General features: G+C 35.8%; 3 protein-coding genes across 8 annotated transcripts in view; 1 reads left to right on the top strand and 2 right to left on the bottom strand.

The window, feature by feature from the left end:
- CUNH12orf50 (chromosome unknown C12orf50 homolog) overlaps positions 1 to 5,991 on the bottom strand; it is a 44,768-nt gene extending 38,777 nt beyond the window's left edge. For both annotated transcript variants that reach the window (XM_017518665.2, XM_037734965.1), the window contains exons 1-3: positions 5,937 to 5,991; positions 3,558 to 3,677; positions 3,101 to 3,221 (exon numbers count right to left, since the gene is read on the bottom strand). In XM_017518665.2, coding sequence (XP_017374154.1) covers positions 3,101 to 3,221; positions 3,558 to 3,569 — 133 coding nt within the window. In that variant the 5' untranslated portion in view covers positions 3,570 to 3,677; positions 5,937 to 5,991. The remainder of the gene's footprint in view (positions 1 to 3,100; positions 3,222 to 3,557; positions 3,678 to 5,936) is intronic.
- A 3,032-nt stretch (positions 5,992 to 9,023) lies between these two features.
- CUNH12orf29 (chromosome unknown C12orf29 homolog) lies at positions 9,024 to 24,449 on the top strand. Of its 3 annotated transcripts, XM_017518659.2 has the most exons (7): positions 9,034 to 9,283; positions 13,720 to 13,837; positions 16,725 to 16,820; positions 17,463 to 17,579; positions 19,846 to 20,043; positions 21,067 to 21,236; positions 22,512 to 24,449. In XM_017518659.2, the coding sequence occupies exons 1-7, from the start codon at positions 9,194 to 9,196 to the stop codon at positions 22,698 to 22,700; spliced, it is 978 nt and encodes a 325-aa protein (XP_017374148.1). In that variant the 5' UTR covers positions 9,034 to 9,193; the 3' UTR covers positions 22,701 to 24,449. The 3 variants fall into 3 exon arrangements, with proteins under 3 accessions (XP_017374149.1, XP_017374146.1, XP_017374148.1); XM_017518657.2 differs by lacking the exon at positions 13,720 to 13,837 and having other exon boundaries at positions 9,030 to 9,283; XM_017518660.2 differs by lacking the exons at positions 13,720 to 13,837; positions 19,846 to 20,043 and having other exon boundaries at positions 9,024 to 9,283.
- CEP290 (centrosomal protein 290) overlaps positions 23,339 to 25,609 on the bottom strand; it is a 90,031-nt gene continuing 87,760 nt past the window's right edge. For all 3 annotated transcript variants that reach the window (XM_037734966.1, XM_037734967.1, XM_037734968.1), the window contains 2 exons: positions 24,648 to 24,727; positions 23,339 to 23,726 (listed from right to left, as the gene is read on the bottom strand). In XM_037734966.1, coding sequence (XP_037590894.1) covers positions 23,496 to 23,726; positions 24,648 to 24,727 — 311 coding nt within the window. In that variant the 3' untranslated portion in view covers positions 23,339 to 23,495. The remainder of the gene's footprint in view (positions 23,727 to 24,647; positions 24,728 to 25,609) is intronic.

The raw sequence follows: 25,609 nt of genomic DNA on the forward strand, positions 1-25,609 counted from the left end.
AAAAAAAAAAAGAGAAGATCCAAGTAAACACAATTAGAAATGATAAAGGGAGGCTGGATGCAGTGGCTCACACTTGTAATCCCAGCACTTTGGGAGTCCAAGGCAGGTGAATCACTTGGGGCCAGGAGTTTGAGACAAGCCTGGCCAACATGGCAAAACCCTATCTCTACTAAAAATGCAAAAATTCACCATGCATGGTGGTACACGCCTGTAATCCCAGCTACTGAAGATGTTGAAGCAGGAGAATTACTTGAACCCTAGAGGTGGAGGTTGCATTGAGCCAAGATTGTGCCATTGCACTCCAGCCTGGGGGACAGATCTGTCTCAAACTAAATTTTTTTAAAAAATGGCAAAGGAGACATTACCACTGACCCTACAGAAATACAAAAACTATCAGACGCTACTATACACACCTCTATGCATACAAATTAGAAAATTTAGAAGAAATGAATACATTGCTAAACACATACAACCTCCCAAGACTAAACGAGGAAGAAAGTGAATCCCTGAAGAGACCAATACTGTGTTCTGTAACTGTATAAGTAAGACAAAACCTACCAACCAAAAAAAGCCCAGGGCCAGACAGACTCACAGCTGAGTTATGCCAGATGTATAAAGAAAAGCTGGTGCCATTCCTACTGAGACTATTTCAAAAAATTGAGGAGGACAGACTCATCCCTAGCTCATTCTAGGAGACCAGCATCATCCTGAAACCAAAATGTGACAGAAACAAAACCAAAAAAGAAAATTTCGGCCCAATATCCACAATGAACACAGATGCGGAAATCCTCAACAAAATACTAGAAAACCAAATTCAGCACCACAACAAAAAGCTAATCCATCATGGTAAAGTATGTTTTATCCCTGGGATGCAAGTTTGGTTCAAGGTACACAAATCAATAAATGTGACTGATTACATAAACAGAACTAAAAATTTTTAAAAAACCACATTATTATCTCAATAGATGCAGAAAAGTCTTTTAATAAATTCAACATTGCTTCATGTTAAAAACCCTCAATAAACTAGGAATTGAAGAAATGTACTTCAAAGTAATAAGAGCCATCTACAAAAATCCCACAGCCTACATCAGACTGAATGAGCAAAGGCTGGAAACAATCCCCTTGAAAAATGGAAGACAAGTGTACCTCTCTTACTGCTCCTACTCAACATACTATTGAAAGTCCTGGCCAGATCAACCAGGCAAGAGAAAAAAATAAAAGTTATCTAAATAGAAATCCAGGAAGTCAAATTACCCTTGCTTGCAGATGACATAATTCTTCATCTAGAAAACCTCATAGTCTCTGCTCAAAAGTATTTTGATCTGATAAACAACTTCAGCAAAGTTTCAGGATACAAAATTAACAGATAAATATCAGTAGCTTTCCTGTACACCAACAACATCCAAGCCAAGCGTCAAATCAAGAATGCAATCCCATTAATAACTACCACAAAAAGAATTATATACCTAGGAATACAGCTAACCTGAGAGGCAAATGATATCTACAATGAGAATTACAAAACACTGCCTAAAGAAATCAGAAATGATGCAAACAAATGGAAAAACATTCTATGCTCATGGATAGAAAGAATGAACATCATTAAAATAGCAATGCTATTCAAAGAAATTCACAGATTCAATGCTATTTCTATCAAACTACCAATGACATTCTTGACAGAATTAGAAAAAAGCTATTTTAAAATTGACATGGAACCTAAAAGGAGCCCAAATTGCCAAGGGACTGTTAATCAAAAAGAACAAAGAAGGAGGCATCATGTTACCCAACTTCAAACTATACTATAGGGCTACAGTAACCAAAAAAGCATGCTACTGGCACACAAAAAAAGACACATAGGCCAATGGAACAGAATAGAGAGTCTAGAAATAATGTCTCACACCTAAAACCATCTGATCTTTGACAAAGGTGACAAAAATAAGAAATGGGGAAAGGACTCTCCATTCAATAAATGATGCTGAGATAACTGGCTTGCCATATGTAGAAAATGGAAACTGAACCCCTACCTTATACCACATACAAAAATCAACTCAAAATGAATTAAAGCCTTCATTGTAAAACCTAAAACTATAAAAATCCTGGAAAATAACCTAGGAAATACCATTCTGGACATAGGACATGACAAAGATGCCAAAAGCCGACCGCAACAACAACAAAAAAATTGACGAAAAGGATTTAATTAAACTAAAGAGCTTTTGCACAGCCAAAGAAACTACCAACAGAGTAAACAGACAACCTACAGAACGAGAGAAAATATTGAACCTGGGAGACAGAGGCTAAAATGAGCCAAGATCATGCCACTGCACTCCAGCCTGGGTGAAAGAGAGAGACTCTGTCTCAAACAAACAACAAACAAAAAACCATTCCATCAGAAAAACTTGGTGGCCATAGAAGGAAAGTAGAGTAGTTACAAGCATCAGGGAAACATAATAGTCCCGACTTCAGCAATGTTCTTACCATTCACTGCTTTACACTGTGGTGTCTTCTGAATCCATTTTCCAGAACCTACTTTAACTTTCATCACATATTAGAGTCTCAGTACAATTTAGTTAGACTGAATTGAGCCACAGCTTTCATAGCAATGGCATTGCATTTTCTCCACAATTGAGGAGTTAGAAAGAACCATCACACATGCCTGTTCTGCTAGAAGCAGAAGTGTGTAATCCAGGTCATGTCCTTGCTCTCTCCACCTATGAGATAGCTTTCTGCACATTCATAGAGACCACCAGTGAAGGCATGATATCTAAGCTTAGCTTCAGTTGTGTGATACTTTGCTGAGACATAGCCTCCTTCTGTTTAGTGAGGTCAGTAGCTGTCTTATTTTTCATATGAATAATATCTATTTTAGATACACACAGAGAAAGTTTAACTTGCTCTTTGTTCACGTCATCTCGTTAGTTACTTAATGGTTCATCCTAAGCTTTCTCTCATCTCATGAATCCTGATAAAATCATTCCAAATTATCCATTGACCATCAAATTGCATTGCTCATCTTGTCATACTGTATTTAATGTGTCATTCTACGTTGCCACTCCAAAACCAGATTAGAATATGGTATGTCCATGTTTTCAAAAAATGTACTCACTGCTACTTGGTGGCAAAAATAATCCATTGATATTTCGAGGTTTGCTGTGATAAAAGATACAACTGATCTTCACACAACCAAGAGGTTGGGTTTCCCAGAAGCATGAAATGCTGCAGTTTTGCTAGATAAAAGGAGATGGGGGGAAATGTAGTGATTATATACCATATTCGCAACAAATACAATGTGCTATAATACAGCACAATGAGACAAAAACAATTATAGTTAACTGATTTAGGATCATGTGTGTTTTCCAGCGTTTCCAAGCCCTGCTATTCAAAAGATGCAATGGGTATATCTAAAACATTTTCCTCCATTAAGTTGAAAAAAATGGAAAAATTCCTAAAATCAAATAGTAGAAGGAAGAAAGATTTCTTCCCTATTGTTTTGTAAAAGTATAATTCAGCATTATTGAAGGGAAATGCTTTTTAACAAAAATGATGATGCTAAGTAATTCTACCTGCATTTCCATGTGTCTAAATCTGCAAAGTGGATCTAAACATTTCCTCTCTCTCCATAATGAGCACACAGTGTCACTGTCAAGGGCCTCTTCACAGTGTCGAAATCGGCACTGGGAACCCTAAAAGAAAAAGTAAACAGTGTAGAAAACTCAATTTGTTGACATTAGTGTTCAACAACAATAGGCTGCTAATCAGTAAAAGAAATGAGTAGATTAAATTAGGATCACAAAGATATACTCTACCAATATTAGACCATAAGTCTAAATTTCCGCAAATTAGTCTAACTTTAGTGAGAAAGCAACAAGATAATCTAATGATTAAATAGCATAACATGCCGCAAATGACTGATAAAATGCTACCTTTTGTTATCCATTAATCCATATGGTCCACTAGGAATAGAGATGTAAGACTCCAGTGGCACTTTGATCACAATCCAATGACATAATAACTTAATTTCTCTTTCTGAAGAAAGTCAGATGAAATTTTTAAGAATTTCTAGCTATATTCTAATTGTGAAAATGGTTTCTATGAATCAATCCTTTTATTAGATAATCTGTTTTCTCAGTCTATGGAGATACTGTTAGGTTTTTATGGAGCTTAAAAGGTATGTTATTGTGGAATTTTAATTATTATGTTTTGATATACTATATTAAATGTATGTGTTTTGTGCCTTTGGCTTAGAAAGATAAAGAATTGCCTATATTCACTGACTTCTTTATATGCCAACAAAAGTTGATGTGGATAGTTTCAATAGGCTGCTATTCTTAAAAATTCTACGTTCTTTTACACATAAATGCACACTTGGTAAAACTATAAGCCCCTGTTGTGTGGGCAGAGAGGATAACATTCTTCCCTCTTTTGACACATGTTCCACGGTTGTTAGTTATCTTTTATCTCTCTCCTACTTCCATCTTCATTCTTTTCCCCTTGTTAAAGTAGATCCATGTACTCTCATAGCATGGGTTAGTGTGCAGGGGCTTTCAAGTCAATAAACTGGTATTTGAACCTCTGGCTCCACTACTTGCCCATCGTCACAAAGTTAAACTTAACTCATACTCTCTGTGCTTTAGTTTCCTCATATGTAAACAGGAAATAAAAAAATACTGTCCTCACAAGTTAGCTGTAAAATTGACGTGAGATAAGGTGTTGTGAGCTATTATTATTTTTATTTATTCATTTAATTATTTACTGATAACTTACTACTCATTAGTCACTGTGCTAAATACTTGGGCATACAGCAATAAAATAGACAAGACACTCTGCCAACCTGGACACGGATTCTGTTGTTATTCTTTATCATCCTAGCATTTAATCTAACAGGTAATAGAAGTGAATCTAATTCCTGTAGTCAGAGAGGTTGACTCTATTCAGGTTTCCTAACAGAGAGGAAATACTTAAAACCAGACGTCATCTTTTTTCACTGGATTCTTTCTGGCATGAGCACAAAGCTTCAAATACTGAGTTTTTACCTTTATGTGGTTTTATTAAACTCCATTCATCCTAATTTCGTGGGGGAATTATCAGTTTTTCCCATTTAACTTTATAAACTTTAATTTATATGTGGCCAATTGGCTTATATTAATTTTCTTTTCTTTTTTATGATATTTAAACATTGGTTGTTACTTAGACTTTTGACAAATGAAAACTGAGTAATTGGGTTAAAAAATTTCAAATAAGGAAACAAATTTATTACACTAACTTTGACAGTTACCTGAATTCAACTATTTAAATTTATAATGACTGGAATCATATTAACTAAAACAAAATCTTATATCATATAATGTTTCAATATTAGGAATTTAATGTCTCAAGGTGCCATCATACAGGCAAAAGTGCCACATGAATATTCAAAAGCTATAGGCATGTAACTGACATATAAGGGTAGTTTCAAGCAAATAATAGTTTTAAATTATCTCAGATTTCTTCAGATAAATTCAGTATGTCAAAAATACATGATAGGCTTTTTTACTCCATATTTTAAGTATATAAGATATCTTCCAAGAAAATAGTAAATTTTGGTTCAGCAATGCAAGTTACTGCCATATCTTCCTTCATTCTACTAAAAAGATTAAGCATGTGAAGTACTGTAAATAGTACAATATTTACCTTTATGCATGTGGAATTAAAAAAGAAATAGCAGTCATTCCCAACTTCTGCCATTTTCAACTCTCTTGCTGCTAATCCAATTTTTTTTGAAAAATATATATGTATAAGAATCGCAGAAATGCAAATATAAGAACTATCAGTGTGTAAGAGAGAAAAAGAATATCTTTTTCACAGTCTTTCAGGCTATCAGTAGTATTCCTTTAAAACTGACCTCCTGTTGACAGTATATTACACAATAGATAATTCTTAAAGAAATTTAAATTAGAAGATACCTTCTCTAGCTTTGCAGAAATGTTGAAAGTGGTTGCTAGTAAGCACACAAACTCAAACTTCCAGAATTTTCCTCATTGTTACCTAATCCATTGTTTGCTCATCATAAATGACCTCACATGTAACTGTAGGCTAGTTTACCTGAGTGAACACTGTATTTCCCTTACTCATTAACTAAAAAGGACTAGCAAAAATGAAATAGCATATTTTAATCTTTAAATGTTCTGATTTAATATGGACTATAAACTAGTTTAGACTTTTATAATAGAAAGTAATAAGTATTTCGCAAGTAAACAACTATTTCTAAATCTTCAATTCTGTAGAAGGTTTGGAAATAACACTAAAAATTTGACATAGGTAAATGAGCTATCCATATTCTAAGACAATAAAAACAATTATTTAAATATGTATCTCTGCTATCCATTGATTTGGGAAAAATCATATTCAGATTATGATATATTAATAGGTACTTGAAAATAAATTAGGCTACATAGTCATCTTGTAGCTATATTCCATTTATTTTTTCATCCATCATAAAAAGAGTAATATCTTCTTCCTATAGCAGAAAGGTTTCAGAGTGCTTGAAGGTTTTGAGAATTTGTTGAAAATAAGTGAAGTACTCTGATTCCCAGATGAAACATTTCAATCAGCAGTTATTGATATCTTCCTCTTAGTATCTTTAATCAACAAATTAAAACCTAGCAGATATTAATAAAAAATCATAACTGTATTAGTCTGTTTTCATGCTGCTGATAAAAACATACCGGAGACTGAGAGAAAAAAGAGGTTTAAATGAACTTACAGTTCCACATGGCTGGGGAGGCCTCAGAATCATGGCAGGAGGTGAAAGGCACTTCTTACACAGTGGTGGCAAGAGAAAATGAGGAAAAAGCAAAAGCGGAAACCCCCTGTAAACCCATCAGATCTCGTGAGACTTATTCACTATCACAAGAATGGCATGGGAAAGACCTGTCCCCATGATTCAATTACCTCCCCCTGGCTCCCTCCCACAACACATGGGAATTTTAGGAGATACAATTCAAGTTGAGATTTGGGTAGTGGCATAGCCAACTATATCATTCGGCCACTGGACCCTCCAAATCTCATGTCCTCACATTTCAAAACCAATCATGCCTTCCCAGTAGTTACAAAAGTCTTAACTCATTTCAGCATTAATCCAGAAGTCCACAGTCCAAAGTCTCATCTGAGACAAGGCAAATCCCTTCCACCTATGAGCCTATAAAATCCAAAGCAAGATAGTTGCTTCCTAGAAACAATAGGGGTACAGGTATTGGGTAAATGCAGCCACTCCAAGTAGGAGAAATTGGCCAAAACAAAGGGGTTACAGGCCCCATGCATATCCGAAATCCAGCAGTGCAGTCAAATTTTAAAGCTCAAAAATGATCTTTGGTGCATGCTAGAGCACTAACATATCAGTCAGAGAAGAAAGACTTTCTTCAATTTTTAATCCTGTGACACCACTTTTAGTACAGTGGCTGGTAGCAACTCCTTGGTAACTCTTCAGAATTATAAGAATTGGGCAAAGTTGATGGCTGCTATCCATCAGAGCGTAAGTCCAGTTTATAATCGTGAATTGATCTTGTGGCTCTCCCCTGATGTGGATTTGTGTTTCTGCCAGAAGCTTTGCTCCAGCTACTAAGGAAGCCAAAGTTTTGGAAATAGAAAGTGCTTGCTAAAAGGTGACTAGATTTGCTACTACTATTCAAAAATAAGTGGAGTGTGGTTTTAGAAGATGAGTATTTCCCAGAAATGACAGAATGTAGGACCTAAAAGGTTCTGTGGCAGTTTGGGAGGTGACAGTTAATAGTTGTGAAAATTGTCTCTTTGAAACTCATGAAACAAGCTGCTTTTTCGAATGCTTCTGAAGGAACAAAGAAGTCACTGGCACTTGACTGCAAAATGCTAAAAAGTTCCTGGTGCCAACATTATACAGCCAGTATCAGGTGTTTTCTTTTTTGGTATATCTGGGATGTGATGTGGGAGAGCTTTTTGTGTTTTCCTATGAGAAAAAAGAAAGCAGAAAAGAAAGTAAACACTTTGAAATGGCAAATCTTTTCCATCCTCCCTCCCCTCTGAATCCAGCAATCAAAAAACTGTGAATTTTTACATTTTAATTTTTTCATTGTCAGTATTCAGCATAACTGTGAACTTTTTAAAGGAGCTGTTTTATTTGTTGGGAACCCCCTTACCATTTAGATATCGCTAAGTGAGATATAATTGCTTAATTTTTCCAAGGGCTAAGTCAGTAATATGCTGGGTAGTTGAATACATGCAGATAAGACAAAGAAATGAGAACTGGGCCTAGTCCAAGCCCAAAAAGGATGAAAGTAAAATCAGAATTCCCCTACAACTTCAGACTAGGGACTACTAAATGCAATGAGATGGAAAGGCTACTATTCCTAAATATTTAGTATTTATTTGATTTAGTCATTGTCCATCTTATCACTTACCCTCAAAATATTCTTTTGAGCAGTAAGTTAAAGCTGTTTTTAGCTCACAGTTGATTGACTACCAGTACTCAAGCCATTTCAGCTGTTGGACCTCACCTTTAATTAAAATAGAAAAGATTCCTATGAAAAACTTGAGAATGAAATCCTGGTTGTAGTTATTCCTGTACTTCTGGATTAGTCTAAGACTGAAACTTTGCATTCACTCTGGAAAGAACATCAGAACCATTTCAACCATGTTATGCTGCACAATAAGGCGTAGTTCAAACGGTAACTTTTTTTGATCCTAGGTATTTTATTATAGCGTTTTCTGACAGTCTACTGGAAAAGCAGTTTTCATTCTGCTTGGGGATCTGGGGATGTCTCTAAATATTTCTAAACTTCTATAGTGCTTCCTGCATGAACTAAAGATAACAGGTAAGTAGGTTTCATTGGAACTGCGTTAAATCGATATCTGAAATGTTCATTGCTTATTATTTAAGCTTATTTAACTTCCAAAGAAATCGTCGGTTAAAACCGAGGTGGCGACGGGGGACGCACGTGGGAACGCACCAGGAACGCATCAGCTTCCGCACTACAACTCCCAGAAGGCGCCGCGGCCAGGAAGCCGCTTCTGGATGGGCGTTCCCGCCCCTAGCTGGGGCTTGGCATGGTTGGGGCGTCGCGGCGGTGGCTGGGCTCGGAGTGTGAGTGGCCTAGCGCCGCGCGTGACAGCTGCAGGGCTTATCCACTCCTGAACTGGACGCCGTTCGAAAGCGCGCCCTCCACTCGCACTGCTTGTTGGGCTCATCATGAAGCGCTTGGGCTCCGTGCAGCGGAAAATGCCGTGTGTGTTTGTGACGGAGGTGAAAGAGGAGCCTTCCGCCAAAAGGGATCATCAGGTAAGAGCAGCGCCGGGCAGGCTGGGCGGCCCGCGTGGGCTTCTCCCCGCGGCGCTGGCTCAGTGCGAACCCGGCGAGGGCGGCTGGGCGCGTGAGAACTGCCCTGCAGGCCAGGAGCCTCTGTAGGTTTCCTTGGGGAGGTCTGGGTTGGAAGTCTTATACGTCCAGACTACAAATCCAGGTTCTCGTACTTTTCTTAGTTGTTAAGGCAGGGCATTTGCGAGAGAATTTTCCTGATCAGGAGATTCAAACTTGCCCTCGCAGGGAAATGGAAAAACCACAGGTCAGCACCTGTGAGTTTCAGGTCAGCACCTTTTGGGGAAACCTAATCAGATAATTGCCTCAGTCCAAGCTTTACTACTTTTCAAAAGTGCGGTGAGAAAGGGGGGATATTGTAAGACTTGCTTTACCTGTTATGTCGGAACCATTGACGGTAGCCTAATTAGGTCACTGAAGATCAGACCTCATGTTACCAGTAATTACTTAATTTATTCTAACTTTGGTGTTCTCATCTCAAGGTTTTCTATTGTAGCAAAGTGTTTTCTATGTAATGTGCCCTCGGTAAATGCTAGTGAGTAAATAATAAGTAACCTATATTAAGGCAATTCTTTCATATTGTACTATAAAACGTTGTAGTCTGATCAGTAGAATCCCCAGTCATTAGTTGGGTGCTTCCCAACTTTGCTGATTACATACAAAATCCACGTGTCCATTGGAAATCCACCTCACTTGAGTTTCATCACTGGCACTGGCCTTCTCATCTTCTAGACCAAAATGTGTTTAAGGCAGATTGTCCTGTTATCTTTAGTCCCAGCCTGTAGGACCTGGCACGTGGTAAGCACTGGATAAATATTTGTTGAATTAAAGAATGAACCCTGGAATCATTTCAGGCCAGTTTTCCATTCACCTTGATGCTTTTTACTTTATAGCATCTGATCTTTTCATTCTTTCTACTGCTGTCACTGCTGTTATAGTTAATATTTCACATCCTGCCCATTGCACTAATTGGTCTTACTCGCCACTCAGTCTGATCATCACCATGTTCTTTCCTCGTCTAAGTACCAGCTATTACTCAATGTTTGTAGCAGCAATCACCCTTTTTTTTTTTTTAGCTGTAACAAATAATGCAGTCCATATAAAACATTATCATCTGTGTTAGTATTTCACTCTACTGTGATTTCCAACTTTGTATGTTAGAGGGGAGTAGTTTGTAAAAATATTCTCCACCAGGGAAAATAAACAGCCCCTTCTCTTGCCTCTCTGCAATTAAGAACAGCTTACAGTATTGTTTATAGCATAGCATCCACATTCTTAATTATAATTCAGGGCCTCCCACTAATGAGGCTCAGTCTACACTCCATCCTTCTTAAAGTGAATTCTCTGTTTTAGCCATCTGTTTCATCCAGTGAACATATCAACCACAATCCTGTCTCTCATTTTTGCTCAGACTGTTCACTCTGGATCACCTCTAGAATGTTTTTAATTTTTCAAGTCAGTTCTTCTCCATAACATCTTAAATCAACTTAGTCATCTCAGTGATTTCTCCTACCCAGAAATTGTAGAGGGCCACTCAACTGATATTCACTATTTTAATACATGTGCTTTTTTCCCCCAGTAATAGTCTAGTCTTGATGACAGGTAGAGAAGGAGAATTTTATGTACCCCTCAGTGTCTTGTGTTGTCCTTTGCACATGTCTATAGCAAAGACGAGATAATTGATTTTTATGGAAGGAATGTTTATATTCATCAGGAGCTCCATGGGGCAATCTTCCCCCCAGGATCTTTGATAAATTTAGATACACACACACTGCTATTAGACCAGACCCTGTGGCTCTTCCTCCCTGGGTTAAATGGATATCCTTTGATATCAGCGTCATAAGTTAGTGAAAACCGGTTATATTTTTAAAGTACTGAATCCCTTCTAGATGGTTATATTTTAAAAGTATTGAATCAGTACTAGAAGGGGCTAATTTGTTAGTTTACCTGGTTGAAATAGTTCATTAGTCTTAAGCACACACAGCAGTATGTTTATATTGTACAGTGTTGTTTCACTTTGTAAGATGAAGTTACTTCAGATGTAACTATAGAAATGGCCTAAGTCTTCTTCAGCAATGAAAATGAATTATAGATAAAAAGTTGGTAGGAACCCAAGAAACTGTCTTTTTCTCATCCTTGGTGCCCTTTTTTCTTCCTGACAGTAGAAAAATCATAAATATGTCAACAGCTCACTACTGGTAAAGCTGAAAGGGACAAGAAGAGGATACCCTCAAAGCAAACACATTCAAAGAAAAAACAAAAGGCAGGTGATTCTTGGTAGTTTTAAAAGTGAAAATTCTTAGGGGGAAAACATGGAAAAAAGAAAATCAGCTTCAAATCTTGAGTACTCATTGTGCAAGGACTTAGAACTAAAATTGTACTGAAGTAGATGGTATAACATCGCTAATATGGTATAGTGGGCCAACTTGCCCTATCAGTGGAGCTGTATTTACCAGAGTACCAATGTGAGATCTTGCCTAAGAGGTGATGCCAGCAGGTCTTACTCCTTTTTTATATTCTAATTGCATAGTCTAGGACAAGGCCGTTCACAAACTAGATGCCCAAACTTTGTTGAATGAGTTACCACAAAGATTTTTAGATCAATGTAGACTCCTGAATACAACTTTCGAAGTAAACAATTCATCAGACTACATGGGGAAGTCAGGTAACTGTAAGGAAACTGTTGTCAAAGTGAAGCCTAACTCAAGAGTCAAGAGATTTGTTTATATATAGAGGAGATTTTTCTTTTGCCATCTTGAACATTTTTTAAGTAAATAAACCATGGCTGATACAGCTCAGAAATTTAAGTTTGTAGTACTGTCATGTCTAATATAAATCACTATTAATGGTAGGAAACCATCAGGGGGTTAACTTTCCTTTCAAGCAGATAATATATTTTCTAAGAGCATTTGCTGAATGTTATGATGATATATTTGAAGATTTTTAGGATATAAAACTGAATCAAGGATAAAATTGTTCTGAAAATTAAGAAGCTTTTAAAGTCTGTGATCTGTAATGTTTAGACAGAGATGCAAGTTCTGTAACAATGAAGGTATACTAATGATAATTGCTTTATGAAAAGGATGAAAATCACAGTTTAGACAACTTATGCTTATAATAGCAGTTGTTATCATGATTTTGAGGAGGAAAAACATCTGAAGTTGAGGAGGGAAAAAGGAAATCCAGAAATCCATTTTACTTTGGCTCTTAAAGAAACTTCTGGGTAGCAAATATAAACTGATGTCAGTTAATATTGAGAAAAATGCACTGAAAAAGAGAAAAGAAGTATGCCAAAAGGTTCTTGTGATATATCTGAATGGTGATGAAGTGGGTGATTCATCTATGCCTTTCAACATTTCGTTTACAGATTTTCTATAATGAGCATGTATTAGCTTTGCAAGAAAAAAGGGTTAAAAAAAAAAAAAGGCAAAAACAAAGTATGAACTATCTTCCATCTATTTTGTCTGCTTCCTGAGAATTTGACCTGAGACAGGAGTATATTACCACATACTTGCTAAGACTCCTTATTAATCAAGTCTTAATTGAAAAACAAGTTTTGTAGATCACAAAAATGTTTGTGCTTATAAAAAAGGGGGAAGTCTCATGTATTGAAGAGTAGATTGATTCTTGGGAAAACTGAAAATTATGATTGAAAGACACTTGTATTGTATACCAGGAACACCTATGGAGTTAATGTTAATTAAACATATAATCTAGTTTTATCTTCACTCAGATCTAGACACAGTGGCTGCCTTACATTCTTCAGACACATCAAAAAACCTCCTGAGTTGGGACCTTTTCTTTTCCTCAGATATTTATATAGTATTCCCTTGCTTCAAATTTGCCAAAGGTTGTCTCCTCAAAGAACGCTTCCCTTTCCACCATATCCAAAATAGCACTTCATCCCTCTTTCCTTTACCCATTTGTTTTTCTCTTTAGCACTTGTTTGTCATACCTAACATATCATGCACTGTGCTGCTTTTGTCTCCCTCATTAAAATACAAGTTTTACCAAAGACAGGTACTTTTTTGTTCACCTCTGTATTTCCAGTGTTGAACACAATGCTTAATCCATAGTAGGCATTTAGTAAATAATTGTCAGGTATATGATTAAATATACTGAATGCCTGTGCTAGAGGTGCAGTCCTGCCGAGAACAAAGGTGCATAAAGAAACGTAAATAATTACAGAATTCTGTAGAAAATCAGATATTGCTATGATAGCATAGAAGGGAGGGAACAATTCAGAACTTCACAGAAGAAATATTTTCAAATCATTCTGAAGGATGAACAGGAGATCATCCCTTAAAACTAATGAAATTAAGAATATTTCAGGTGAGCATGTGTGCAAAAACATAGAGGCTGTCTATCTTAAATCGGTTTTCTCTCTTTCTTTTTTTAAGCCATTTAAAGTTTTGGCAACTGAAACTATAAGTCACAAGGCATTAGATGCAGATATATACAGTGCAATTCCAACAGAAAAAGTGGATGGAACATGTTGTTATGTTACTACCTATAAAGGTAAAATAAAACTATAATATTTACTATAAATATTACTTATTTTTCTTAATCACTTTATAGACTATATGATATGAGGCATTTGCCCTTCATAAACCCTTGGAAACCCAAGTATAGTAGCAAAACAAAAAGGTCACAATTGTTATAGTTTACCTAAATTATTATTGTATTTTCTTCTTGGGGAAAAGAAGGTAACCTAAAACATTTACCTAATACTCATTAAGGGCACAAGCAGTATGGTGCTTGATATATCTCCAGTTTGTACAAGTAGCCTCTCCATTTCACAGATAAGAAAAATGAGGCCGGGTGTGGTGACTCATGCCTGTAATCCCAGCACTTTGGGAGGCCAAGGTGGGTGAATCATCTGAGGTCAAGAGTTTCAGACCAGCCTGGCCAATATGGCGAAACCCTGCCTCTACTGAAAATACAAAAATAAGCTGGGCATGATGGTGCATGCCTGTAATCCCAGCTACAAGGGAGGCTGAGGCAGGAGAATTGCTTGAACCCAGGAGGCAGAGGCTATAGTGAGCCAAGATCGCGCCATTGCACTCTAGCCTAGAGGACAAGAGAGAGACTTTATTTCAAAAAAAGAAAAGAAAAATGAGGTTCAGCGAACTTAAAAAATTTATCCAAGACCGTATAGTGACTGAGTGACTGAACTGTCAGTGGGATCTATGTTTGTGGGACCCTTAAGCTTGTTCTTCCTGCATTGATTCCAGTGGCTTTATTACTTTTGGCAGTGTCTCTAATTAATTTTATTTTAATGTATTTTAAAAGAAATGCAAATAGAAATTGTCAGTCATTTTAAGAAGAAATGTATGGAAAAGAGATTTTTTGTGATTATTTTTGGATGGTGAGACTACCTTTCACTTCCAGAAAAAAAACAGCATCTGGACACATTCCTTGGGCATTAAATAGGTGTCTGGACACATTCCTTGTATCAGGAAATTCATGAAATGCAGTAAAATAAATTTTACTGTGCTAAAATGTACATAATATCTGCCATCTGAACCATTTTAAGTATGCAGTTCAGTGGCAATAAGTATGTTTACATTGTTGTGCTACTGTTACCACCCTCCATCTCAAGAACTGTTTTCATCTTATAAAACTGAAATGCTACCCATGAAACAACAACTCCTTATTCTTCTACCACGCCCCGTGTAACCAGCATTCTACTTTCTGTCTCTATGAATTTGACTACTCTAGGTACTTCATATAAGTAGAATCATACAGTGTTTATTTTTTGTGACTGGCTTATTTCACTTAGCATAATGTCCTTAAGGTTCGTTCATGTTGGTAGTTATGTATCAGAATTTCACTCCTTTTTAAAGGAATGGAATTAATATTCCATTGCATGTATCTAGCACATTTTGTTTATCCAGTCAACCATTGGTGGACAGTTGGGTTGCTTTCATCTTTTGACTATTGCAAATAATGCCACTGTAAACAGATGTGAACAGATATCTGAGGCTATCCTCCCAGTTCTTGTGGGTATATATATCAGTGGAATTACTGGATCATATGGAAATTCTAATTTAATTTTTTGAAGAGCAACCATACAGTTTTGCATAGTGGTCACAACTATTTACATTTCTACCAACAGTGCACAAAGGTTCCAGTTTTTCAGTTTCCTCACCAGCACTTATTTTCTGCCTTTCTCTGTTTGGGTTTTTTTTGTTTTTGGGTAGTAACCATTCTAATGGATGTAAATGAATTGCATTTTTTATGTTTACTGGTAAAAAAGAAACAAAAGGTCCAGTGAACCAGAAATGATAATATAATAGAGTTTTAATCTGGTTCTTCATATTACTTATCTGGATAGCTAAAAAGCAGTACAGAATATCAGGACCAACGTATAGCAGTTTCTTTATAAACCCTGGATTTGTATATTTGAGAAAACTGTAAAAGATTTTTCAGACATTGATGTCTATTAAGAAACTATACTGTGTATCACTATGCATGATGATGGCAATTACTGGGTTAGAATTTAACTGCTAAAGTAAGTCACAGAACGCAAAGTGACAATGCTTACAAATCCACATTTATTACTGCTAAAGGATACACAATATACCAGTGGTATTAAAAGTAAAGATGTGTATTATAGCCAAGGACTGTCTCACAGCAAGGAGTATGGAGAAGCCAGGTAAAAGCTACTATACTTCAAAGCTGCTTTGAAGCCTTGGCAGGACACATTTTCTCAGATCAGGAACCACTTACGTGTTCAGACAAACACCTTGGAACCAGGGAATGCAAAATGGAATTACAGCTGGGGATTTTTATATATTTGCTGGTCATGTAGGTAGGCATGTTGCTGCTAAGTAACCAGCTTCAGCAGTGGAGCCCATCAGGGGTCTCAGACCAGGTGCAAGCTATCAGTCTCACTCTTACTAATAAAGAACACTAGCACAGTACCCTGCAACTCCTCAGATCCACGAGTACAAATCAACATTATTAGTATTTTCATACCTTGATCAGGGGTCAGTGCAATGCAAAACAGCTCAGCCTGATTCCAGCTGTGTCAGAATTAACCTTTAAAGCACAGTGTAATGTTTGGGGGGTGGTGGTGAATACAGTTATCTGGTTATGTTTCCATTTTGTAGAGGTAGCTTCAGTTGTCCATAAATGCTGCTTACTCTTAAAATATGAATATGCAATGCCCTTATAAAAATATCATATATTTACTTTTTGTCTCCTGCCCTCATTCTTTAACCAGAGAAGTAAGTCTCATAGCATCAAGTACTGCTAGGTGGTATATATTCTTATATTGCATGTTTCCCTTTAGCTTCTTTGAGAAATTAGCCTCCTGTTTATTGAAAAATTCTATTCTGAAATGTCTTTCAAGATAAGTTTTGTTTACTTCATTCTTTTCCTTTTGTTATTACTTTTTTAGATCAACCATACCTTTGGGCCCGACTAGATAGAAAACCCAACAAACAAGCTGAAAAAAGATTTAAAAATTTTCTACATTCAAAAGGAAACCCAAAAGGTTAGTTTTTAACTTTTCATGTTTAAATAGCTGAAATCTGTGGCGTATTTATTGCTATGGTATTTCTGTACATTATATCTTTCTGTATAATTTAAGCAATTTAGAATACTTTTATATATAAAAAGGATATTATTTAAAAATATTGTAAAATATTTTCCTATTTGTCACTCTATGAGTCTATTAAAACATACAAATTACTACATATATATTGAAGTGAGTGACATTTTGTGTAAGAAACAAATATGTAATTTTATAAATCAAGTGTAATTAAAATCTCAGGAAATTAATATCTTTAATTATTAAAATGCTTTTAAATATCTGTAGTAGATATATACACTCATTGTATACACATTAATGTATTTATATTTGTATTCATAGTATATTAAAAATTCATGAATCTAATACTTAATGGAATGTTGGTTACTTTAGTTAGACTGTTAAATACTGTATACAAATGGTGTATATGAAATTGAATATTTAAAGTGTTAGTATTCTAACGGTAAGTACAGTCACATTGTGGTGATAATGGAGAATAATTGCATCATCCCTGATATGAGGTTTTAGTAGCTGTTCCCATTTTGATTCTGTTTAGTATTTTATGTTTTTTAAAGTATCACCGCATATAACATTATCTCTTTTTAGAATTTTTTTGGAACGTTGAGGAGGACTTCAAACCAGCTCCAGAGTGCTGGATACCAGCAAAGGAAATAGAACAAATAAATGGAAACCCAGTGCCTGATGAAAATGGACACATTCCTGGTACCATGATATCTCTTCTAATGCAGTTTTGCGTTTACTAGTAAAATTATCAAAATATCCATTCAATCAGAAATTCTAGAATTTAATTTTTATCTGGTTCTTCATTAGTATGTAGAGCACAAAATTTCTAAATCAAATTTATGTAAAGTCCTACAGTTTATATCAAAGATGCTTCATATCAAGAATGTCCTCTTAGATTTAGAATCTTTTCCAAGATGGCCATTTTTTACTAGCTGTAGTCTGTGACAATAAAGCATCTAATGAGAATAGCCTGGAGGCCAGGTGCAGTGTCTCATATCTGTAATCCTAGCACTTTGGGAGGCTGAGGTGGATGGATTGCTTGAAACCAGTTTAAGACAAACCTGGGCAACATAGTGAAACCGTGTCTCTACAAAAAAATAAAAAAAATTAGCTGGGCATGGCAGTGTGCACCTGTAGTCTCAGCTACTCGGATGACTAATACGGGAATCACCTGAGCCCTGGAAATTGAGGCTGCAGCGAACCATGATCGTGCCCCTGCACTATAGCCTGAGCATTGGACTGTGACCTTGTCTCAAAAAAACAAGAAGAGGGAATAGCTTTCAGGTTCTTGTCAGGATAGATGAGATGATCTAGTCTGAAATGAGATTTCAAGAAGTGTCTATACCATTAGGGATAACAAATAGTATATGTGCGTGCGTGCGTGCGTGTGTGTGTGTGTGTGTGTATGTGTGTGTGTGTAGATCCCAGAGTATCTCAGAGGGAGTTAAAAATAGTTGTCTCATAAGTTGTTTTTCTTGGGATGGGAAAATTTTGCAAAGGTATGCTGAATAGAAAGGTATTCCAAATTAAGGTTATAGGTTCTCAACTGGCATGTCTTGAGTGCCCATTATGTGCAAAGTCCTCTTAGTTTCTGGTAATACAAAAATGCAGGTCAGAAGCCTTGTCCTCAATGATCTTTAGTTAGACATCAGGAGAAATCAACCAATAGTAGTATGATTTAAGAACTACCAGGAATGAACACATCAGGTACCACTGGAGAAAAGAGGAATTGCTCATTCAGCTTGTGTTTAAGAGGGAAGATCAGCTTAGGCAAACTCCCAGGAAGAGGAGAGGGCATGGGGTATTTTGGATATTTTATATAACACTTCATTGCAGCTGGAGTGTTCAGGGTATATGACATCATGAAGTGGCTATAAAAGTTGAGGCTGGGCCAGGCGCAGTGGCTCACACCTGTAATTGCAGCACTTTGGGAGGCTGAGGTGGGCAGATCACCTGAGGTCAGGAGTTCGAGACCAGCCTGACCAACATGGAGAGACCCCCCCATCTCTACTAAAAATACAAAAAATTTGCCGAGCATGGTGGTATATGCCTGTAATCCCAGCTACTCGGGAGGCTGAGGCAGGAGAATTGCTTGAATCCAGGAGGGAAAGGTTGTGGTGAGCCGAGATCATGCCATTGTACTCCAGCCTGGGCAACAGGAGAACTGTGTTTCAAAAAAAAAAAAACTCAGTGATTACCCGGGTTGAAAGAAGAGGGGGTAAGGATGAAAAGGGGGTGCACAGAGGATTGGGGAGGCNAAAACAAAACAAAAAATTGAGGCTAGAAGTTTGGTGGGCTCAGATCTTAAAGGCCCTTTTATTCTATCTAAAGGAGTTTCAAGTTTATCCTGAACATAATCATTTTTAATCAGTGGTACAGCAAAACTAAATTTAAGTTTTACAAGCAGAACTATGACAAAAGTGGGTTGGATTTCACTGGAGGCTAGCAGACCAGCAAGGAAGTAATCTAGGGTGAATAATGAAGGGAGCCAGTTCTGGCAACAAGAATGAGAAGGGTAACAGCAATAACATTCAATAAACATGGCATCAATAAATTGTTCAGTATATATTGGAACAGTTTAATGAACTTGGAACACTTACTGCATTATATCCATTGTCCCAGAAGCTTGAGAGAAGGTAGAGAGAAAACTTATTTTATAAAAAAATTTTGAGGGCTATGTCTTAGTATAAGTGCTCAGTTCTTACTAAGGGTGAATTTTCTAGTAAGAGAATGCTATGTGGTGCTCTTTAGTGAATAACAGGTTAGTTCTATAGAACAAAAAATGAACCTTTAGGATTTTTAAAAAAGTAATAAACTGTTAACTTTCCCATTGATTTTTAAAGTAATATATCTTTGTGATAGACACCCAGAAAACATGGGAAATTTACAATAAAAACAAATTACCTGTAGTTTCAATCCAAAGAAAAATGATGTAATAAAAAATAATTTTCTTCTTATATGATAGGTTGGGTACCAGTAGAAAAAAACAACAAACAGTATTGCTGGCACTCCTCTGTAGTTAATTATGAATTTGAAATTGCCCTGGTACTAAAACATCATCCTGATGATTCTGGACTTTTGGAAATTAGTGCAGTGCCACTATCAGATCTCTTAGAACAAACACTGGAGCTCATAGGAACAAATATCAATGGAAACCCATATGGTGAGTGAAGGCTTTTTCTTGTTCAGTTACAGTAACTTGTCATTCACAGAGAACTTTCTAGGGTCAATTTAAAAAACGTACCCACGCCAAAGAAACGACTAACAAATTTGAGTTAGTTTCCTAGGATTATACCCATTTCTGTTTACATTCATAGAAAAAACCATTTTATTAATCCAAAAGGTTGATTTTTATCCTTATTCTTTCCTGTGATTATATTACACAACTTTGTATGAAAAGTAATGACTCAGGTGTCATTACTTGCTTTTTAAAATTCAGGTGAGTTGAGTCAATTGATGAAAATGCACTTTTCTTGGTTATTATAGCATCAATTTGAATAGCCAGGGTTTAAAGTAAGTAAAGAATGGCAATGAATACCATGTCAAGTATCAAAATATATATCATGATGAATTGTGTGCAAGTCCTGAGAGCACTGTGGGTTACCTTGCTGACAAGGGGATGGGAAGACAGACCTAAAGACACTAAAGCTGTAATAGGAAAATCTATGTAGAGATCAAAAGTAGACTTCCAGGTGTAAAGAAGCTAAGATGATAGTTAGACAAGTTATCAGAGATGCAGTACAGCTCTTTAGCAAACATTGAAGAATAGTTTAATGTGGCCAGTGCCACACTGGTACCAAAGGTTGGTAGACTTTTTCTGCAAAATGCCAGATTAGGTATTTTAAGTTTTATGGGCCACTCTTCTGAAAGGAGGTACAGACTATACTTACATGAGTGGGTGTGGCTGTGTTCCATGGAAACTATTTACCAAAAAAAAAAGGTCTAGACTTGGCCTGAAGGTCATAGTTTGCTGAACCTTAGTGGAGAGTACAAAAAGGTGGAATTTAGACTTATTGGAATAAGGTGCCAATGCACTTCGGTTGTATTCTTTTTAAGGAACCAACCAGCCTTTCTACCTTTATTCCTAAGTGTTTCAAAAGACTTTTTATTTGGAGAGGTACATTTTCTCATTCTTTCTGTAAGTTCCTTTAAATGAATATGGCTAATGGCAAATTTTTCCACTTAGGGTTAGGGAGCAAGAAACATCCATTACATCTTCTTATACCACATGGAGCATTTCAAATAAGAAATTTACCTTCACTGAAGCACAATCATCTCTTGTCCTGGTTTGAAGGTTGCAAAGAGGGTAAAATTGAAGGAATAGTATGGCATTGCAGTGATGGCTGTTTAATAAAGGTAATGACAAAAATAGCTCAAGTGGGGTTATGTCATCTTATATTCCTACAACAAAGAAGAAGTGATACTAAAATTATCTCTACAAATGGCAGCAATTCTTATTTGTAGTCAAGAAATTTAATTTTCTCATCTCACATACCACCAATTTTTAAGTGGTAAAACAGTGTTTCCCAGTGTGTATTGTGTGAGGCATTGATCCTAACAGGTGTGCTTCAGAATTAAAGTGATAACTATATATATCCCTTGCGAGGAAATTTGTTTTGCACAGTAGTCTGTGCTCTCTGTCACACCTTGTACTAACCTAATTTAACTCGGCATCTTCCAGACTTGAATATAGAATTTGTTGAGTAAAGAGTGCCAAGGTAACAGTTGATATATACAGAATGAATTATCTTATACTTTGTTCCCTTTCTGTCTCCTGGACTTGTCTATTTGACTTCTTACAGGTATCTGAAATTCATAATATTCAAAACTGGACCTAGTTGTAACTCTCTGATTCTACATAATTCACTGACGTAAAAACTTGGATATTAATTTTAACCCCTCTTTTCATTATTTTATACATCCAGTTATCAGTTCCTAACAGTTCTAATCTATGTACTTCTTCTCAACCAATTAACTGTTAATTTTAATTCAAGCCAAGATTCATGCTTTAAGTATCATATCAGTATCACTCTCCAAAAACAGAATCTTTCAGTTTTAGTCCTGTCTTCTCCATTCTTCACAAATGAATGAGCATATTACTTTCCTGCATAAATCTGTTCGTTACATTAAGTATTCATGATCTGGCCCCTGCTTAACTTCCCAGAACTGCTCTTCATCTCTACCCCCACAAACACACTGACATTGTGTTTCCTCTAACCATGTTTACATGATTGCAGTAGCAAAAAAAACTCCATCACATAACATTCCCTTCAATCAGAATGCCTCCTTTCCCACATTTTTCAGGTAGCTAGTCTGTAGTCAGCAACAGACTCTATGATTCTTAAAATTGTTATGGAGCCCCTGATTATGTTCCTGGCATGTTTCCAGGTGCTGGACATACATAGTCAACAAGGTGTCTGCCTTCATGAACTCACATTCTAACGGGGAAGATAGACAATAAACAAATATGTAATATGTCAGGAGAACAGGTATTAAAAAAAAAAAAAAAAAACAGGGTAAGATAAAGTAGAGCCTTACACAGTGCCTGGCAGATAGTAAGCACTTAAATATTTCTAAGTGAATGAAAATAGTATCTGTATGCTAAAGCTAATACCTTTTTTCTCTTTCCAGGTCCATCGCCATCATCTTGGCTTGTGCTGGCCAATTCCAGATACTTACATGAATTCAAGACCAGTTATTATCAACATGAACCTGAACAAATGTGACTCTGCCTTTGATATTAAGTGTTTGTTTAATCATTTTTCAAAAATAGATAATCAGAAATTTGCTAGACTCAAAGATATAATATTTGATGTATAAAATACAAATAAAATAAGTTTATTATCGCTATATTCTAATCTTGGATATTCTACCATGTTTAAAAATATTTCAAGGTTTCTATTCATTATGAAACATCAATTTGTCTTCTACCATTTGTGAAGAAATGAATTTTCCAGTTTCAAATACCTGTTCAAAATTTTATTCAAAACCAGCAAATTAATTTTAATCTCTTGCCATAAAAATATAAGTAACAGTGAACACCTAAACTTGTACAAAGGCTGGAGCTGGATTCTCTCCACTAGAACTGAGTGGTAATTTAAAGGCAACAACTAAACCAACAATTTAATGTCATTAATTTTCAAAATTAAATAGTTGAAGCTCAATTTGATTTTGCTAGATATTTAACAAAACATATGGCTCAGCCTCATAACCTCGATGTCTATATGTCTACACCTGTATTTATATATATTATAGTTATGATTTGAGAATCTTAACACATGTATAAATAAGTATATATAAACTCCCAATTTTAAATATTAAAATTGCTGAATTTACCCTCATACTCTTTAAAAAAACTTAAAACATTATGAATGTAGAGAAATTCACCAGAGCTCATTGCCTATTTGATGGCCCTAATTTATTCTAAGTCTTCAAATATATACTTTTATAATAAGTTGAAAATTTCATATAATTTTGTTTATTAAGAATTCCAATCTAAGTATAAAGGTACAAGGTAGTGAGAAGGAAATACTACAGTTCAGAGAATTGCTTATTTCCGGGTAGATTTTAACTTATGAAGTTAATAAATAGTTAAATGAAACGAATAGGTGACCTTTAGAAAATGGGGAAATTAACAGGACTTTCTTCTTCATCTTCAAACTCTTCAGAAGCAGCAACAGGGCTAGTTAATTCAACTCCCAATTGTTCTGAAAGTTTTTTTACCTTCTCTTCCAGGAGAATATTCTTCTTTACTTCTTCCTTGTAATTATACTTAAGATCTTCAATTTCTTCGAAAAATGAAGGATCAAAATTTTCCAGCTCTTTTTTCAGCTTTTTAATTTCCTCCTAACAGAAACATTATCTTTAAAAGTTGCTTATAGGAAAATACATATTTTAGATTTGAACTAAGATTAACTGTAAATATGAAAGCCAAAGTATTCCTGAATGGTCAGCTACAGCTATAAAGGCAGAAGAATTAAGATTTCTATTTGTTCCATTGTACAGTGTAAATAACTGTTGTTAACTGTCAAGTCCAATTATCTATTCTGCAAGTTGTGTTCTAGTCTTTGACTAAAATTTATCATCTCGTATAGTGGGATTTAATATTTCTCTAAAAGCATATAAGATCCTCTGAATATAGCAATCAATCAAAAAGATTTTGTGATTCATAATATTTAAGTTAGTCTGGTTAAGAGTTTTGGTTTAGACTTCATTTATATTTTCTTTACAAATATCTAATTTTTAATGAATAATGATCAACTTTTTATAAAGTTGTTAATATCAGGGAAACCTCTGGGACTTCTGGTGAAGAAAGAATTCAAGCCTTAGTGACTATTTAGAATAGCCAGTGATCACTAGCTAATTCTCATATCCATGCCTTTTTGTCCTGTTTACAGTCTTAAAAGAGGTAAAACATAGCAAATATTTTTTAAGGGAACTATATCCTTAAGATTCTTGAAAAGAATTTCAAAAGAAACTAAAGACACTGTTGCCAATGTGACCCAAAACTTAAGAACATACTAATGGCATATATTTGTTACAATTAAATAAATTTACTATTTAATCCTACTTGTTGAGTCTGAATTTTTTGTTACCTCTTATTTAATAAATATGTTAAGAATAGTCAGATGAACATAATGAACTTTGTAATATAAAAATCAAATATAAGATGTTATTACATGAATTTTTTAGGATATGTACTTCAAAGATGGTAATGAAAATAGTTTTCAACAGCTGTTTTCACAAAACAATACTAATAAATATTACCTTCAAATGCTGCTTTTCTAAATCTGACATTTTGAGTTGTGTCTCTGCATCTTTTACTTTTTCCTTTAGTTGTTCAACATCTGTCAAAAAAGTTATACAAATTAGACTCCGCCTTTTCTCACTATGAATGAGTTCAAGGTAATGGATTTGTTCTAGAGAACAGAGATTTGTTTTATGAAACCTAGAAGCTCGAAACTACTGGATTTTATGGCTGAAATACTTAAGGATGTAAATACTTGATGCTACCTCCCTCCACCAAGTATTGCAATTTCATAGCAGACAAAAAGGTATCTGCTAGGTATTAGAAGTGTAAAGTCAGGTGGTTTTTTTTACATGGTAGAAATTTTACATGGAAAAAAAATCCTAAAACCAGGAAAATTTGTTGGGTACTAAAAGTACAACAGAAGAAGCAGACAGTTGGCTAAGGGGCTATAACCATGGCCAAATGCTCCCACTATCCCACACAGCATTGACTAGTCCATGTAGGTTATTACACATTTATTGCACAATTACTATGTGCAAAATATGTCATGCATGCTACATAATACAAAGATGAGTAGGACACAGCCCTAATACTTTGGTAGGAAAACAAAAGTCCACAAATACAGCACAAAAGTTCTAATTTATTGGATTCACCCTGCAAGTTAACATACCTCTAACATTTTTTTTTTTTTTTTTTTTGAGATGGAGTCTCGCTGTGTCACCTAGGCTAGAGTGCAGTAGTGTGATCTTGGCTAACTGCAACCACTGCCTCCCTGGTTAAAGTGAGTCTCCTGCCTTGGCCTCCAGAGTACCTGAGATTACAGATAAGCACCACCATGCCTGGCTAATTTTTATATTTTTAGTAGAGATGTGGTTTCATCATGTTGGCCAGGGTGCTCTTGAACTCCTGACCTCAAGTGATCTGCCTGCTTCAGCCTCCCAAAGTACTGGTATTAGAGTGTGTACCACTGTGATGGACC

The sequence above is a fragment of the Cebus imitator genome, unplaced genomic scaffold (assembly GCF_001604975.1).
Source record: "Cebus imitator isolate Cc_AM_T3 unplaced genomic scaffold, Cebus_imitator-1.0 Scaffold695, whole genome shotgun sequence".
NCBI classification, from domain to species: Eukaryota; Metazoa; Chordata; class Mammalia; order Primates; family Cebidae; genus Cebus; species Cebus imitator.

Excerpts from the sequence above, each read along its gene's own strand:
- CUNH12orf29 (XM_017518657.2), top strand. The coding sequence starts at position 9,052 with ATGGTTGGGGCGTCGCGGCGGTGGCTGGGCTCGGAGTGTGAGTGGCCT. Across the intron at positions 9,284-16,724 it reads CCGCCAAAAGGGATCATCAG|ATCAACCATACCTTTGGGCC; the intron begins GTAAGAGCAGCG and ends TTACTTTTTTAG. Across the intron at positions 20,044-21,066 it reads TATCAATGGAAACCCATATG|GGTTAGGGAGCAAGAAACAT; the intron begins GTGAGTGAAGGC and ends TTTTCCACTTAG.